This window comes from Amblyomma mixtum, chromosome 2 (assembly GCF_055824585.1).
Source record: "Amblyomma mixtum isolate Tamu chromosome 2, ASM5582458v1, whole genome shotgun sequence".
NCBI lineage: Eukaryota > Metazoa > Arthropoda > Arachnida > Ixodida > Ixodidae > Amblyomma > Amblyomma mixtum.
The window spans coordinates 39172120-39189288 of NC_143013.1; the positions used below are offsets into that span (position 1 = coordinate 39172120).

The 17169-nt window shown below is 47.4% G+C and overlaps 1 protein-coding gene across 6 annotated transcripts in view; it reads right to left on the reverse strand.

Annotated features, from left to right (window-relative positions):
- Isha (Insulator su(Hw) mRNA adaptor) overlaps positions 1–15460 on the reverse strand; it is a 49350-nt gene extending 33890 nt beyond the window's left edge. For 4 of the 6 annotated variants that reach the window (XM_089571211.1, XM_089571210.1, XM_089571206.1 and 1 more), the window contains exons 1-10: positions 15309–15460; positions 14147–14275; positions 13030–13191; positions 11377–11482; positions 10028–10167; positions 9882–9926; positions 9316–9498; positions 3863–4005; positions 2011–2410; positions 554–858 (exon numbers count right to left, since the gene is read on the reverse strand). In XM_089571211.1, coding sequence (XP_089427337.1) covers positions 554–858; positions 2011–2410; positions 3863–4005; positions 9316–9498; positions 9882–9926; positions 10028–10167; positions 11377–11482; positions 13030–13191; positions 14147–14275; positions 15309–15338 — 1643 coding nt within the window. In that variant the 5' untranslated portion in view covers positions 15339–15460. The remainder of the gene's footprint in view (positions 1–553; positions 859–2010; positions 2411–3862; positions 4006–9315; positions 9499–9881; positions 9927–10027; positions 10168–11376; positions 11483–13029; positions 13192–14146; positions 14276–15308) is intronic. The other 2 variants (XM_089571212.1, XM_089571208.1) reach the window with 1 other exon arrangement.
- Between the last annotated feature and the right edge of the window lie 1709 nt (positions 15461–17169).

Genomic DNA, 17169 nt, shown 5'->3' on the forward strand with positions numbered 1-17169 from the left:
GCGTTAAGAATATTTTCACAATCCAGGTAATAATTGCACACTGTTCTTGTGACATTTAGTCCTTTTTGCAACAACTGCCTTTTGGCCATGCTGCTCCCAACTCTCAAGCTGCTGCAGAAACTGCTTGGCACAAAAATGATGTACTTTAGCCCCTCTAAATTTGTGACGAATTCAAAAATTCCCATTATACACAAGAGCAGTCAAACTTCTGATGAACTTCTGATGCAAAAAACCATGCACCATAATTTAACTGCATGCGAGTGGAGCTGCTACTGCGGCCTTTTTTTTTTTTCTCTTCATCACAGCTTTGGTGCTTCTGTGTTCTTGACTTCGTTATTCTCTATTTAAAAAGATGCGCAACACCAACGGCGTCATTGCAAGGGGCAAACACATTTGGAGTCCTTTTTTTTTTTTTGATCAGCAAGGGCTGCAAGTGGGGGGGGGGGGGTCAACTTGTATTTGGAGTTGACTTATACGCGGAAACATACAGTAGTTATCTGCTCTGGGCAGGACGTGCCTGGGGTGCACAAACAAGGCAAAAAAGAAGCCCCACCTGTCACGCCCTGGAGAAGACAGGCCACCCGCTGGAGTTCGGAGGTCCATGTCCCGGCCACCAGGGCCGAGGACCACACCACACCGCTCATCCAGATCCCCGCCGCTCATGTACGAGGGAAGCACAGCAGCTACGCCACCTTCCATGGGCGCGGCAGCAGCGGGTGGCTCATCCGCCGACGTTGGGCCAGCTGCCAGGGGCACGAACCCTCCTGGGGGCTCCCCTCCACTGGCAAAGGCCATTCCGCCCACCATGGGGGGCACAGCTGCCCCTATAGGAGGAGCCACCGGAGGGTACAGGCCCGCCTGCACACAAGACAGCAACCATCATCACTGCCGCTTTTGCCACATCCAAGAGGCATGTGCAACCACTTGATCTAAATACGCAAGCTTGTGCATGGACTAACCACTTCAATGCCACCCACTTGTTTAGGTAACCATACTGTAGACCTCATTGGGTCAACGACTCTCCAAGGATGTTCTGTTTCAGTTCACAAATTTTCTGCCCCGTCTTTACAGCACTGACCACGAGGGCTAATCCAGTCTATCCTTGAGTCAATTGTTGGCACAACAGTTTCTGGAATAGAGCCGCTTTGATACATTTTTATGATGCAGCTGCCAAAATGCAGGCTTCATTTTCTGCACTGCGTAAACACCCACTCCAATAAAGCGCAAATGAGAGACAGAAGAGTCCGTGAACAAAAATAGAATCCCCAGAGCTGGCTTGTTCCGAGAGAAGTGAAAACAGCCATGCCACTGCATGCCCCTCCATCACTATGCTTGACTTCATGTAGTGTGATCTGACTGTCCACGCCAATTTGTACAACTGAACCACAACAATTCGTCCTTCCATTCTTCATGCTTCCAAGCTTGCCTTTTGAAAGTGAGGCACAAAAATTCAGGGACACTTTGACGATCTAAAGTGCGAGAGGCGAAAGCCTTTCCACACAACTTGCCGTAGACACACACGAGGCGGCTATGGGGCGACTTCGATTGGATAGTCATGACCAATGACTAACTAGTCATGATTGGTTAATGACTAACTAGTCATAACTGATTAGCTAATTCGCTAATGACTAGTACTCTGACGATCTAAAGTGCGAGAGGCAACAGCCTTTCCACGCAACTTGCCATAGGCACACACGAGGCGGCTATGGGGCGACTTCGATTGGCTAGTCATGACCAATGACTAACTACTCATGATTGGTTAATGACTAACTAGTCATTACTAATTAGTTGATGATTCCTTAATGACTAGTTGCTCATGACTAGTTGGTCATGGCTAACTAGCTGATGACTAATAGCCATGACTGGTTAATGACTGACTAATTAGCTGATGACTGGTTAATGACTAGTTGTGACATGACTAGTAATGACTAGTTATGACTTTCACTTCAGATGTAACAGACGGATGGAGTATGAGCCTTAAAGGCTTTCTTCGCCTTAAGAGGCACTCACAGCATGCTGGCCCGTGTCGGGGAAGGCCTGAGACAGCACGGGAGGTGTGCCCAGGTAGCCAGGCGTGACAAGAGCGGGCGCATTGGCCAGTTGGGCCGTCTGCGAGGCGTGGAGGTGGGCCCCGGTCACTGCTGCTGCCACCACCGGTTGCTGGGGCACCACCGATGGCTGCGGTGGTGGCAGACCGGGCGAGGAGTGGTGCTGCCCACTGGAGGCCCCATCGGCAGGCGTGAAGGGCCCCGGCACACTGGGCGCCGCCGCCGCCGTGGTGGGCGTGGACAGCACACTGGAGGCATTCTCCTGGGCCCGCAAGGCCTCGGACGATTGCTGCTGCAGCGTCTGCTGCATCTGCTGAAGCTGCTTCAGCAGCTCAGGGTTGTTGAGCAGATTCTGGGCCATGCTGCAACGACCACAGAGGACACCGATCTAGCAATGTGCTCTGGGCCAGTCAGTCAAATAAAGTTTGTGCATCTGCCGCCTTTACTCGAATGTAGAAGAGTTTTTTTTTATTTACGTTGACAACAAACTGAATCATACGCAGAGGCAGCTGTGAAGACTGGATAAAGTAGCTCAGAAGCATAGTAAGCATTCTATTAAAATCACCTAGAGTAACAAAATACTGCTTGTCTTTATGTATTCTAATTTTCCAACATTTAAACGAAGGTGCCCCACCAGAGAGGTGCGTAGCATGCATAGGCACAAAATCATTAAGTAGTATGTGCAAGCAATCGGTTGCGCCATCTAAGCATCGTGAAAAGAATTGGTTTTTAGGTGTAAATCTGTCCATAAATAAAAGATCGGTTTAAGAGGGGTGTCCCCCCTAAACTTGAAGAAAAAATGTGTGCAAATTACATGAGTAAATACAGTAGGTATCTCAGCAATGAACCTTACATACGTCACCAAATCATCTGTGACAACGCACGGCTGGTTGTAGTGCCTTCATTGTTCCTCACTTTGTCTGCCATGTACGGGGTTGTCCACTCCTAGCTAGAGGTGCGGCTATGCTCTTAGAATGGCCAGTGCGTCCAACACAACCATGCATCGAAGCAAAGTAGTGTTGGAGTAGAAGGACCTAGAGCTGGTGCTTCTCATTGTCTACCTCTTCGCTTTCATGCACACATGCAATGAACACACTACCGCTCTGAAGAGCGCAGCCATGCCGCTCGCATGTACAAGCAAGAAACTGACGACCCTGTAGAATGCTCACTAAACAGGACACCAACAACGCTCTCCACTATGCACAGCAGAACCTCGATTATACGACTTAAGACGACACGTACTATGAAGCAAAATCGGCGCCTTTTATTGGCTAGCTTAGATCGCCAGCTTAAATCATGCATGGGTGCCACTTTTTAAAAAATATTTCTAAATGTGAATAGTGAGCAATAATGAATACTGCACTCCGTTGTTCAATTGCAAAAACTGTCCAAGGAACGTTCCAAACCAAGCTACTACCATGCCCAGTATGCACGCATCCTGCCTGATAAGCAGCGCAGCGACATCAAGCCAATAAAATTTTTTGATTCAAAATGAAAATCAGCTTCTGTTCGCACAATTTGCAGCCACTAGTAATGCAATTCATGCACCACAAGAACCATGTTTAAACAGCTTTCCTTCAAAGTTTTTAATTTCCTGCTCTTCGCAATCAACTTTGTTTTCTTGCTCCACTCAAAGCAAATTTCTTTACTCCAAAACCCCTAATCAGGTCCCTAAGCATACACCACTAAATTCAGCTGCCAAAGTTATAGGCCACACTGATAAGCTCATGATGGATTAGGAGAGGTTGGGATTGGCCAGAGAATGGCATACATTGGCACAAGAAAATTAAATGCCCTGCACGGCAAGAGCTCACCTCAGCGCAATGGCATTGGGCTCGGACGACTGGCCGCCCGAGTCCTCCAGAGGAGGTTCAACAAAACTGGCAGGTTTTGTCTCCTCAAACGATTCTTCTTCTTCCTCTTCTTCTTCATCCCCGTAGTCGAAGTCGAGAAGCTTCTGCAAATGGAGGAATGACACCATTTTGCTACCTATTTATGACCCCTATTTGTGACTCCTGGGGAAAGCCTCTGCAATGGGATCGGACAAGGGTGCAGCCACTCTATCGGGAGCAAAGAGACCCAGATGTCTCATCCCAAAGTGTAACAACAAGTAATAAGCAGCCGCACAGACATTCCACAAAAACTGCACACAAAAAGAATTCGTTCAAGAAGTGCATGTGTTAACTCGAAGACAATACCGACTTCCAAAGAGAACCATAACTGCCAAAGCTGTTCATTTCTGCCAGTTTTGTAACAACCACACCTTCTGAGCCACTTCCAAACTTCAGCCATATTAAAGGGGCACCGCGATGATTTCCTCGGTGCCAGTTAATATCATTAAATAGATTCATCATGCTTTCCAGAGACCAGAGCAAAAAGAATTATTGAAATCGGAGCATGCAAACGAAAGTTATTCCACTCTGAAAATTCGAAATGAGAAGCTCAGACGAAAACGCACTTCACTCGCCCATTTCACTCACCCAGTACCGAGATTGGGCGCTACCAATCAGAACCACGCCTGGCGCACACGCAGCGGAAGCATCCATGCAGTTGTTGCTTTGTCGGGGCTGTAGACACCCGCGCATTTTGACGGCGTCTTCCCCCCGTGTACGCGACGCCGTACTCAGGGCAGGGGTGACTAACAACAAAGGAAGCTCCCCGAAGTTTCTTTTTTAGTCGGACTGGAAGGCAGTGGGCAGTAGCCCTCCTCCCCCCCAAACTCGACTCCGGTCTCCTGTCTGGCCTTTCTTGTCGACTGGCTTTTTTTTTTCGCTGCCGTCTTGGTATGGTCACGGCCGGTCTCGACGCGCGCGCTTTCTGGTTTGAGCCAAGGTTTTTTGAACAGCGCTGGCTGCCACGAAGGTTTGAAGCGGAATGGAAAGTGTCGCCCCTAGCTGTATTCTTGTTAGTTTTCATTCGCTTTCCCTGCTTCTTTCCAGTTTTTGTGGCATGCGAAAAGCTTTCAGTACTCAGAGACATAATATTTTGGATTCATTTCGCAAGTATAAAGGAACAATATGCAAACTGGACGCCCAACCAATGAGAAAGGCAGCGCCCTATCTGGATGCCTCCTCATTTCCGCTGCCGCAAATGGCCGCCGCGTTGCGACACCATCGGCTCGAAACAAGCATTTCTAGCGATTTCTAGGGATTAAAATATCAAATATTATGATTTCGGTGATCTCATTGCGCGTTCGGGACTCACAATGTCCCTTACTCTGCAACAAAGAATAAAGACCCCATGCTTTATCTACGTCGCAGGGCACCTTTAATGCTTCATGCTCGAATGAAGAGTTTTGTACAGCAGCTCTGTGCACGTGCGTAGAGGAAATGTCACTTTCAAAACACCTTTAAAGTTCCCACACTGCTTTGGTGAACAAAATTTCTGAAACTAAGCAAGACGGAAGATTACAGTGAAATTAGGTGGTGCCACGTTTCAGAGGCAAGCACAAAGGGGGTGGCAGTCTGGCAGTCAGTGGGTTTAAAGGTGCACTGAAGAGGATTCTGAACTTGTATTTTTGCCGCAGGAACTCGATCTACACGTTCCTAGCATTCTTAGAAACTGCAACTGATTGCCCTGTATGGCCGATTTCCCTAATTAAATCGAATTAACGTCCGGCTCCCGCCCTTTTTTTTAAATTCTGCCTCGTACGATGGGCGTAGTCGACCGACGCGTGAAGTTCCTCTCAGCCAGCTCCGTGGAGGCTTTGCTTTCGCTTTATTTTGTTTTTTAGGTTTCCATGAATAAATAGTTTCATTCGCAGATAATATAGCCGCAAAATAAGCCCGCGGAAATAAAAATACGCGCGGACTATTTGCTACTACGGACTACTACGTATTACTCCGCCGATGGCAGAGCGGCAAGCCGCCACGGGACTGGGTGAAAGGCACTCCACGCGTTGGTCGACTCCGCCCACCATACGAGGCAGAATTAAAAAAAAGGGCGGGAGCCGGATGCTAATTCGATTTAATTAGGGAAATTGGCCACACAGGGCAATAAGTCGCAGTTCCTAAGAATGCTAGGAACGTGTAGATCGAGTTCCCGCGGCAAAAAGACAAGATCAGATTCCTCTTCAGTGCACCTTTAAGTACCGTATTTACCCAATTCCAACGCGCACCTTTTTTCGGGGAAAATACGTCTCAAAATAGCATGCGCGTTGGATTCGAGTGCAAACCGAAACTGCCCCATAGCTGCCCATCGACATGGGAGCACATTTGCTCGTCGTTTTCTGCGTCGCAGGAGCCGTTTTCAACCGGTGTGGCGCTTGTCATTGGTAGCGTGCTCAGCGAGCACGGACCACGTTCACGGCGACGGTATGCCGTGCACTGCCACGGGCGGACGCCTCATCACTGCCTTTGCACGATCGAGATACGCGGCTCGAAGAATATGTTGATGAAACAACGGTTGTCGGAAACGCGTCAATTCGGCGGTAAAGTTCCAAAAACGATCAGAGTCCTTTCTGTTTTGCCGCCGATTCTCTGACAGAGATTACATCGTCCGCAGGCGGGGCACGCCACGCCGCTGGCGAGGTCGTGCATCATGCCGATCTCACAAATAACAGCGCTTCCGCGCTCGTTTTTACGCTTGTTTTGGCCGTCGAACATCTTTATCTTTCGCTCAGATGCACTGACGAAGTCATGGATGCTCCGCAAGAAGCTTGAAGGATCCAAATGGTGCATCGCCGTTGCCGCAGTTACGCCTAGACGCAGACGAACCTCCCGTCACCGGAGCTCTCCGCTTGCGCTTGGGGCGTCTTCCTTTATACTGATGCTTTGTCAGGAACTTGCATGAACGAAAATCTCGTTTCTCAGTAACATCCATAGCGGAGAAAGGAGAAAAACCCTGTCAGAAGCGTTGGTTCACGTCTCGGTGGCGGCAGAACGAAGAAAGAGCGTCTGCGTCCGACCGTGCCGTGGAATGCTCGTAGCCAATGGAAGGGCTCCGATCGTACCACGTGATTTCAAGGGCCAGTCACGACGCTCGACTCGGGCGGGAAACGATCGTTTTTTTTCGTATTTTTATCAATAGTGCGCCGCTGCCGAAGTGGCTTCTGGTAGAAGATGGCTAGGCTACTTCCCCGCGAAAATTCAAGAGCGGGCGACGCCGTGGAGCGAAATGCCGCGTTCCCGAAATTCGGTACAATTCGCACTTTCACGAGCCACCGCGAGTGCTTTAATTGCATTTTTTACTAACTTCCCATTGATTATCGGCTTTGATTTTTTTATACATAAAACAAGAGGCTTGGGGGAATACAAAACGCAAGAAAATACAAAATCTACTTTATCGAAAAAAATCGCGGTTTTTTCACCCGCATCTCTCCTTAAAATATAAAAACGGTTGCAAGTTATTTTCATTCGTGGAAGTCACATGCAAGTTAAAAGCGGGGCTTGTAGGTTTTTTTTTTTTTTTTCATTACCAATATCGGGCGCGCGTAGAATCGGGGCTTTAACTTTTTTTTTTTTGTGCCGTAAATTGGGTGCGCGTTGGAATCGGGGGCACGTTGGAATTGGGTAAATACGGTAAGTACCGTATTTACTCGCGTAATAGGCGCACTCGCATAATAGGCGCACCCCTAGTTAGGGCGCGAAAAATCAGATTTTTTTATTTCCACGCATAATAGGCGCACCCCGAACTTGGCACTGTGATCAATACTGTATTTCCACGATTTCAAGCCGACGCCTCGCCACCCCCTGCTTCCCAATCTTTATTTTAACAAAGTTTTTGCTGAACTGACTACTAGTCCCTACTAGTGCTGCTGCCGTCGCAGCTGCTGCGGACCCACAGCACGTACAACGACATCGCGAAGAACAGCCGCACACAGTTTTCAAAGATGCTCACTTTAAACGTCTGTTTGGAAAGCTTCATCTCCAGCCGGAAACGTTCCGGACTTAGGCCCACGAAAACCTCGGCGCTTGGAGTCGCGTTTGAAAATTTAGGGACGCCGCAGTCGCAACTGCCGCACTTCTCGGCCACGTCGTATTTTCCGACCTGCCGCACGCTTGCCGCGTTCGAGAGCAAATTCCCAGCCGTGTAGCTGTTAAGGTGCTTGCCCGTCGAGCTAAAACAGCAACGCTCCGCGGCAAAGCCATAAACCACGATAACTATCGCGCAAATCCCGGCACTTGACAGCAACAATAACAACAACAAAAAAACGAGCTGGAGATGCTGATGGCGATATAGATAGCGAAAGCTCGCGGCGGAGGAAAACGATGATGATGATGATGATGAGCTTGGCCTTGGGCGCCCTCCGTGGGCGGCGTCTGGAAGCTCCTGTGCACGTGGCCGTGGCACGTGTGTGGCCGCCGCGATCAAGCGCCCGTTGCGCGCAGCCGGAGCCGATCGCGGAGGCCTCGGCGCGTGCATTCCAAAGGCTATTCCCGCGTGTGTCGTGGAAAGTTTCGGTGCGACCCTTACACGGATCTTTTTTTTTTAACATTTTCTTCGCGAAAACGGGGTGCGGCCCGTACACGAGTGCGTTTACGCGGTGTGTTCAATTTTGCGAGTCGAAAAATTTCCGGAAATTTTACCCCGCGTAATAGGCGCACCCTGAACTTTGAGCCGGATTTTCTGGAAAAAAAGTGCGCCTATTATGCGAGTAAATACGGTAAGTCATGTATTTAAGTATGCTTTGTGGAATTATGTGTTACCAGTCACATTCTCATTTTTTATACCACTGCTGTTATGGACATCAGTAGGAACGGCAGTATAATGAAAAAAAAAAATGACTATTTTACGTTATATACATGAATATAATGCAAAATGGAAGTTTGAGAACTCAGGAGAATTTTAAAATAAATATTTATTGTAGTTATAATGCAATCTCGAACTATTCATGCCAACCATAGAGCAAGCATTATTTGATGACTCCTGCAGAATTTTGCTGGCTCTTTGTTCTCAATTCAAGCCGCAGAAAGTTAGGTTTGGTTTGGTTTGGTTTATGGGATTTAACGTCCCAAAGCGACTAAGGCTATGAGAGACGCCGTAGTGGAGGGCTCCGGAAATTTCGACCACCTGGGGTTCTTTAACGTGCACTGACATCACACAGTACACGGGCCTCTAGCATTTCTCCTCCAAAGAAATTCTAGCCGCCGCGGCCGGGATCGAACCCGCGTCTTTTGGGTCAGCAGCCGAGCACCATAACTAGGAGCACGGTTAATTGGAGGGATATGGCAGAGCCGTGGATTTAGCTAAGCTGACTATGATGGTGAGGTTTTGGAGATGAATGCTTGTGGCCAGGGCCCCAACCAGCTTTCACTGAGGGACTCACCTTGTTGAACTTGACAGCGGGAGCCGGTGGCTGATTACTCGGTGCCTTTTCCTCCACGGCCGCCGAGCCTCCAGGCCTGTTAGTCAGCAGCTGAGATGCGAGACTCTGAAGCTTCACTAGAAGCTCTGGATCAGGAGGCGCAGCGTTTTCCGCCTCCGCTGCCATAACCAAGTTTAAGTTCTCCTGCAAAGAAAAAAAAAAAGAGAAAAAGTCAACATCAAAACACCACCAATAGCAACGTCAGTGACCCTAGAGCCACTTAAGAGATTATTTCAAATTCAGTTTGCTTACATGGCAGCCGACCTGTTTTAGAGAGGGGAGGAAAAGAACTTGGCCAGTTTGCGCCAAACAATGTTCGACGCAATGACCTGAGCAATCACGGCCACCACTTCTAGCTCACAAATGCAACATTTCGCTTCTCTTAATCGAGGGCATTCGAAGTCTAAATTGTTAACAGTCTCAGTCATTCATTACCTTTGAAAATAAATACACAATTTTTCTGAATGTGGCGGCTAATGGGTCACAACAGTGTGTGAAAAAAAAAAAAAAAGATTTAGCGCGCTCACTTCTGAGGCCGTTGAGGCTGGTGGCATTTCACTCTGACTGAGCCACTGCAAGCATGCCAAAAAGAACCTTAGTGCCAAACGAAACCTTTGCAAACGTCAGCAGACAAAAAACTTCTCAAAAAGCACAACGTCGGTAAGACACACACCTGGGTGAGAGCATATGTCTTGGTTTCCTGGACAGTTCCGGACACAGGCTCCCGCCCGTGGTTCCAGCCCTTCCAGTTGTCCAGCGAGTTCTTGTTGGCCTTGACATCAATCATCAGGTCCGAGCTCTGAGCAGAGTCGGCTGCAAGGAGAAACGGATGCTCATAAGAGACTGCTGCAGCTACGTCGGCCAGTGAAAGCAACTGGGCAGCCCATGAGAGGAAGGTAGGAAGAGTATTCATTTGGTTTTGGGGGTTTAGCATCCCGAAGTGACACACGCGCTGTGACGGATGTCATTGTGCAGGGCTCCAAATTAATTCAGACCACCCGGAGTCCTCCAACATGCGCTGACATCATGCAACACACAGACATTTTCACATTTCACTTCCATCGAAATACATCTACCGCGGCCAGGGTCAAACCCACAAACTTGGGACCAGCAATCAAAGCCACCGAGCAATCACAGTTGGTCATAGGTTGAGTATCATAATGACAAAAGATGGTTTCTAGAAATATGACACTAGTTTATTTTGCCACTTCCATCTACCTAATGTGATGCTGCAGCTGCCCTGGACTTAAAACAATTGCTTTTGAAATGCGCAAGTACATGGCAATTTAAACGCTGCAAATGGTACAGTCGCGGGTAAAAAAGATTAGCACACGAGACGGAACACCAGAGCGCTGGAATGACAACGCGTGGCGCTGCCGGTGGCTAAGAGGCTGATAACGAGAGTGCCGGGCCGTTCCCATTCTACAGTATTAGGGGGGTTCAGTGGACTGCCACGGACCAGAAAAATTACTGGCTAAAAGCAGCGCTATCAGCTATTGTTCCCGCGAGTTCCTTTTGACAAACCATCGCGGACATAAAAAAACAGTAATAGAAAGAAGCCATCTTTGCTTGATAACCGAGCCAAAAATAAATGCAGCATGCACAGTCACGTAGGGTCGGCACTTGAACGCTCGGGCGGTTCGCGCTTGATAAAGCTTACTTCCTGCCGTCCCCCCCTAGGCTGCAAAACATGGAAATGGCCCGATAAGCAGGTCTGCGTACCGCAGCGCCGCGTGGTGAGATATACGAATTCTGATCGCCAGTGATCTATGCTAATATTTTTTGCTCTCGACTGTACTTGAATGGGTTTCATGATCACGCCTCAGCCGGAATATAAAAGGATTCCTTAAAAAAGCCAGGGCCTCGAGGATGGTAGCAATATTGTCGAAGAGCACAAGGGCCTACAAACCCTATTCTAGAGTTACTTTTGTAGCAAGCACATTTTTAAGCCAGGCTGACAGAATTGGCAAACCAGACCTCAGTGCTGGACATGCAAAAGGTACAACACCATACAGTGCTCACCTGCGGGCACAGCACCAGGGCTGGCCATGTCCAAAAGTGGCTGGATGACATCGGGAGGGAACACCTGGTTCTTCTGCCACAGGTTGAGTACCCGCACTATCTTTGGCTGCAAGGAAGAGGCAATGAGAAGCAGTGCTCAAACCCAGCAAACACAAGTAAAAGCAAAGCATCTCTTAGAAAGCATCTCTTCATCTCTTAGATGTGTTGGCGACTGTAACCCCATCCAATTACACGAAAAAAATTTTTTTTCTATCCTCAGCAGCGTTGTCATGTAACACCTTCAATCACATGTCACAATTGCACTGTCCTAAGCAAACACTCCATCTTTGAATTAGTTCTGCAACTGAGTTCTGGAGGCTTACAACAGAGGTGAAGATGTTTACTGGTACAAAGGTCCAACTCAGCCAACAACAGCACCCACAGCAACAAGAGTTAAAGGGGCCCAGCGACGTAGATAAAGCATGAGGTTTTTATTCTTTGTATGCAGAGTAAGGGGCATTGTGGCTCCTGAACGCCCAAAGCAATCACCGAAATTGTAGTATTTAATACTTTAATCTTCTTCAGAAATGCTCGTTTCGAGCCAATGGTGTCGCAACGCAGAGGCCATTTTCGGCAGCGGAAATGAGGTGGCAACCAGATTGGGCGCTGCCTCTCTAAGAGGATTGGTTGTGCGTCCAGTTTGCATATTGTTCCTTTATACTCACGATATGGATCCAATATATTATGTCTCTGAGTACTCTAAGCTTTTTTGCATGCAACAAAAACTAGAAAGAAGCAGTGACAACGAACGAAAACTAATATGAATAGCCCCAGCGGCGACACTTTCCGTTCTGCTTCAAACCTTAGTTGGGGCGAGCGCTGTTCAAACCACACCGAGGAGGCAGCGAAAAAAAAAGCCAGTCAATACACCTTGCCCAAAAGTGTGAAAAGAAAGGTTTGGTTTAGTCTGGCTTATGGGGTTTTACGTCCCAAAGCGACTAAGGCTATGAGAGACGCCGTAGTGGAGGGCTCCGGAAATTTCGACCACCTGGGGTTCTTTAACGTGCACTGACATCGCACAGTACACGGGCCTCCATAGAAATTCAACCGCCACGGCCGGATTGAGGCCAGACTGGAGAAGACGAGTTTGGTGGGGAGGGGGGGAGATGCTGTCAAAATATGCGGCCATGGGCTGCCCCAACAAAGCAAAGCAACAATTACAAGCAAGCTTCCTCTGCGTGTGCGCTAGGTGCGGTTCTGATTGGTGGTGCCTAGTCTAAGTACCAGGTGAGTGAAATGGGTGAGTGAAACGCGTTTTCGTCTCATCTTTTCATTTCGAATTTTCAAAGCGCAATAACTTTCATTTGCATGCTCTGATTTCAATAACTCTTTTTGCCCTGGTCTCAGGAACGCAGGATAAATCGATTTAATGACATCAATTGGTACCGAGGAAAACATCGCAGTGCCCCTTCAACAATAGTGGGAGCCACAGAAGGGAATCCTGGCTTCATATTTCAGTGTGTTGTTGTGGTATGTTTCCCTTTCAGTGGGTTCTCTCTTCGGTGAGCAGAAAGCCTGCTTCAACTACGCAGGCTAGACTTGCGAAGGACCCCTCACAAGACCGCCACTAATGGGCAAGAATGAAAGCCATGCAGCAGTTTGCCAGGTGCTCACCCTGTCCTCTTCAGGGCACTTGAAAAGGTGCTGAAATGTGTTCTGGATGTTCTTGGTGAACCGAGGTGCAAAGACATCCTTGTCCTGACCAAATTGGTGCCGCGACTGCCGTACTATGGAGTCCACAACGTACAGGCCTGGCACCTTGTACTCTGGCCGACACTGTGTGATGAAACAGTCGCACAAATCAGCAAATGTCTAGTGACAAAAAATAAGCCTCCCAACCCATGATCCCCCATCACTCATCTCGAAGCCATGGTAGGAAACTCATCCCCATGAATTTCCCATGAGTTTCCCATGATCGCTGTCTCTATACCTATGGCTTCCTTTTCTTGGCATTGACCCAGCCACTGCAATAGACCACCGGTAACAGGTTCTAAGCATTGCATAATGACGAAGTCCAGCTCAAGTGTGCAAAAAAAAAACCATGCACTGCATGCAGTGACCCTGCAAGTACAGCGAAAGGGTGGACATCTGCCACTAAATTGAAGACACTAGAAAGTGAGCACAAAATGACAACTGTTACAACAGCAAAACAGGACAGGTGAAACAATTTAAAATGCTTACCTCACTTCGTACTTGTATCACACTCTGACTAATCTTTTAAGACTTCAAAAGCGTGCCAACACCCTCAACACCACGTTTAAGCTTCTTATACTTGCATCAAATAAGACTCGTGCATTAAAAGAGAAATAATACACAAAATCTTACACATGCTGCTCACTAGACAGACACAATATCAACAATCATCTCAAACATTTCAAACAGGTTACAAAGCTTTCAGAAGCCATAAAGACAATGGGAAAGCACTGCTCGTTGTGGCAATGCCATCTTTAATTTCAAATGGTCTCCTGCATGCATTCTAGTATACTTTCTTCCACCTGAAATTAATGGCGATTCTTGGCTTACTCGTGCCAGTGTCAAGAGCACCCTCACTTCAGTCCACCACTGCCAATACTAACTTTCACTCGTCTTTTTGCAAGTACAGAAGACAGGTGCAGTCAGAACGCACCACACTTTGGCACAGTGTGAAATGTCAAATGATCCAGCCATTTGTTTTGACGGCATCATCAAACTGATGATAAAAGAGCGAAATATATTTTAAAAAGGCACCTACCTTCTGCACGAATTTCTCAACACTCTGCACAATGTGTTTGTAAAATTTGATTCCTTTGATTGCAGATTTTGTAATTGCTGTCATCTTGGCTTTGGAGATCGGAGGTTTGCCTTCATACAGCGAGGAAAGCTGTCCAAGGAAATGGTAAGTTCATTAGAACATGATCTACGGCGTTTTACTACGGGTACCTCCGCGCATATTTTAAAGCGGTATTTTCGTAGTTTTCTTTTGCACAACAAAACACATTCACAGGCACTAAAAAGCTTTATAAACGGCATGAATTATGAGCACAATAGCGCCACAATGTTGTGAGATACACTCATTCCGGCAATAACCCGACGTCAGAAACTAAGAACTTCCAAGGGAAAACGAGCCTGCGGGAACGAGCACAAGCTACCTGGCACCCAACCAGAGGCCACAGAAATCGTCGCGAAATGGACGCATAAGCAAATGAAGCGCTTTATTTCAGCGCTCCGTTATCTGATCCGCCCAACAAGCATGCTTGCCGTCACGACCGATCCTCTCTAGAGCCGCTGAGACGCCTCGATTACCCCAAATGCACTAGCAAGAAAGCTGAACACAATGCACAACAACCAGAGGTTGAAATAAGCGATCATATCGCCTACGATAAATCAAACCGCTTCTGCAGGCCCACAGCAATTGAACTGCAGGAGCGAACAAGCCGATGTGTGCTTGGCATGACGCTAGCTAGGCAACGCACCGAACCGCGGGGCGCGAGATACGCAGTTACCAGAACATGAAGATCGCCAAGTTGTTCGCACAAGAGCAGAGTAAATGCCACAAGTTCAGCGCTGCATTTCTTAGTAGCAGCAACGAGAACGGCAAAAACATCCGAGTTAAAGGGCCGTCAACTCCTCTACGCGCAAGCACACACAACGGTGCGGGAGAACCGCTACACCGAAACATTCTAAGCGCGATCGATGTTTGCTGGCGGTCAGAACATGCACACATATGAAGGATCAAACTTAAGTGATCAGTACCTACGAACACGCGGAAATTCGCATGTGGGTACCGCTTATTTTGATAGAAATGTTTATAAAAGTGTGAGAAACATGCCGGTTAGGCCTCATACGACACATCGAGAATGGGTTCGCATGAGTGCTTGAAAAGCCTCCAAAAAGATGATCCAACAATTGCTTACCTCGCTGTTGAAGGCTTTGACGACCTCCATGTCGAAAATTGTTTAAAATAGTCTATCTTGATTAATATTTTTTACGTTTACTATCGTTTAAACACCTCGCCAGCATCCAAGATGGCGAGCGACATTCAGAACCGTGTCTTTCGCAGCAAGGACTAGCACGCTTTCTCATTGGTCGAGCTCTGAAAAAATTGACCAATCGTAAACAACTATAACTAAATTTTTTATTACGTCAGAAGCTTTTGTTGACGAGTTACCGTGTCGTAGTATATTTTGTTGTTTTCGTGTTGTTCCTTGAGGCGTCTTGAGCCACATGTAAGCAAATGCGATTGGGCTACGTTTTGTTTACATGTAAGTATTGCGTAAAATCTGTATAAAAAATATAAAGGTTTAGTTGTATTTGTCGCACAATTTTTCTGCTTCCTGTCTCGATCAAGTACGCGACAGTACGCGGCATAGTAGTACACACATATATTTAAGCCTGGCGGGCTTCTGACACCCAGTTTCAAAGGAAGCACTCTTACCATCTATCTACCGTGAAATGTGAAGCAGCACAAAATGCGCGGAATTGAAATGACTTGCGTCTGCTTGTTCTTGCTGCGGAATCTGCTGCAAACTGTACATAAATGTAGTAAGCAGCGGTAATTCTGTAGCTTATCAAAAGCTTTTTGCAGAAGTATGAGTCAGGTCACAGGTTGACTGCCGTCTTCTGAACGAAGTCACTGTTCAGAAGCGATAGCTTGCATTCTAGTTTCCCAATTTTCAGGGTTGGTTGCGTACGTGCGCTCGTTGAACTAATTTATGTCGCTTTCTTTCGTACTCTGGGTTGATGTCGAATCTGTTCTTTTCATTAGGAAAGGAAAGAAGGAAATCTTAACGTCATCATCAGCCTGACTACGCCCACTGCAGGGCAAAGGTACAGTGCTAGCACTGTAGCAAAGGCCTCTCCCATGTCTCTCCAATTAACCCTCTCCTTCGCCAGTTGCGGCCACCTTATTCCCGCAAATTTCTTAATCTCATCTGACCACCTAACTTTCTGCCGCCCCCTGCTACGCTTGCCTTCTCTTGGAATCCACTCCGTTACCCTTAAGGACCAGCGGTTATCTTGCCTTTGCATTATATGCCCTGCCCAAGCCCACTTCTTCCTCTTGATTTCGAACGCGTGTTTGTTCTCTCACCCACTCCGCCCGCTTCCGATCTCTTAACGTTACGCCTATCATTTTTATTTTTTCTATAGCTCGCTGCGTTGTCCTTAACTTAAGCTGAACCCTCTTTGTTAGATGATGAGGAAGTTAGAGCGCAAAAAAAAAGACAAAGTGGAGACGTGGACGGGACAAGCGCTATGTCCCGTCCACGTCTCCACTTTGTCTCCACTTTGTCTTTGTATTTTTGCGCTCTAATTTCCTCATCATTAACTACCAACAGGCCCAAATTACTACTCTGCTGAATTATACCTCTTTGTTAGCCTCCACGTTTCTGCCCCATAGGTAGAAGGTTGCGGCCAAGTGCTACACCAGGGTGGCCAAATCCTTCTCTGGTGAGGTGGTGCCATGTTAAATATCTTTGCTGCAATATTAATTCCCTTTCAGAACAGCTGCAGTTGATCTTTCATTGAGTTGGTTGACTGAAATTCTTACTGATTTCTTTATTAGCTGTATTTGTACAGTTTTTGTCATTTTTCAGCAGTAAAATAGCTGCATTGTACGCTTCACTAGCTCTGATTTGTGAAAGTGGTTTGCTGTTTTTCTAACGACTTCCAGAAGTGTGCTCTCGATCTTCTCAGGCTCACGACACAGCCAAACAGGTCAGGAAGCCGTTGCGTCACACTTGTAGCTTGCACTGCACTGCCAGAAGTAGTGAGATG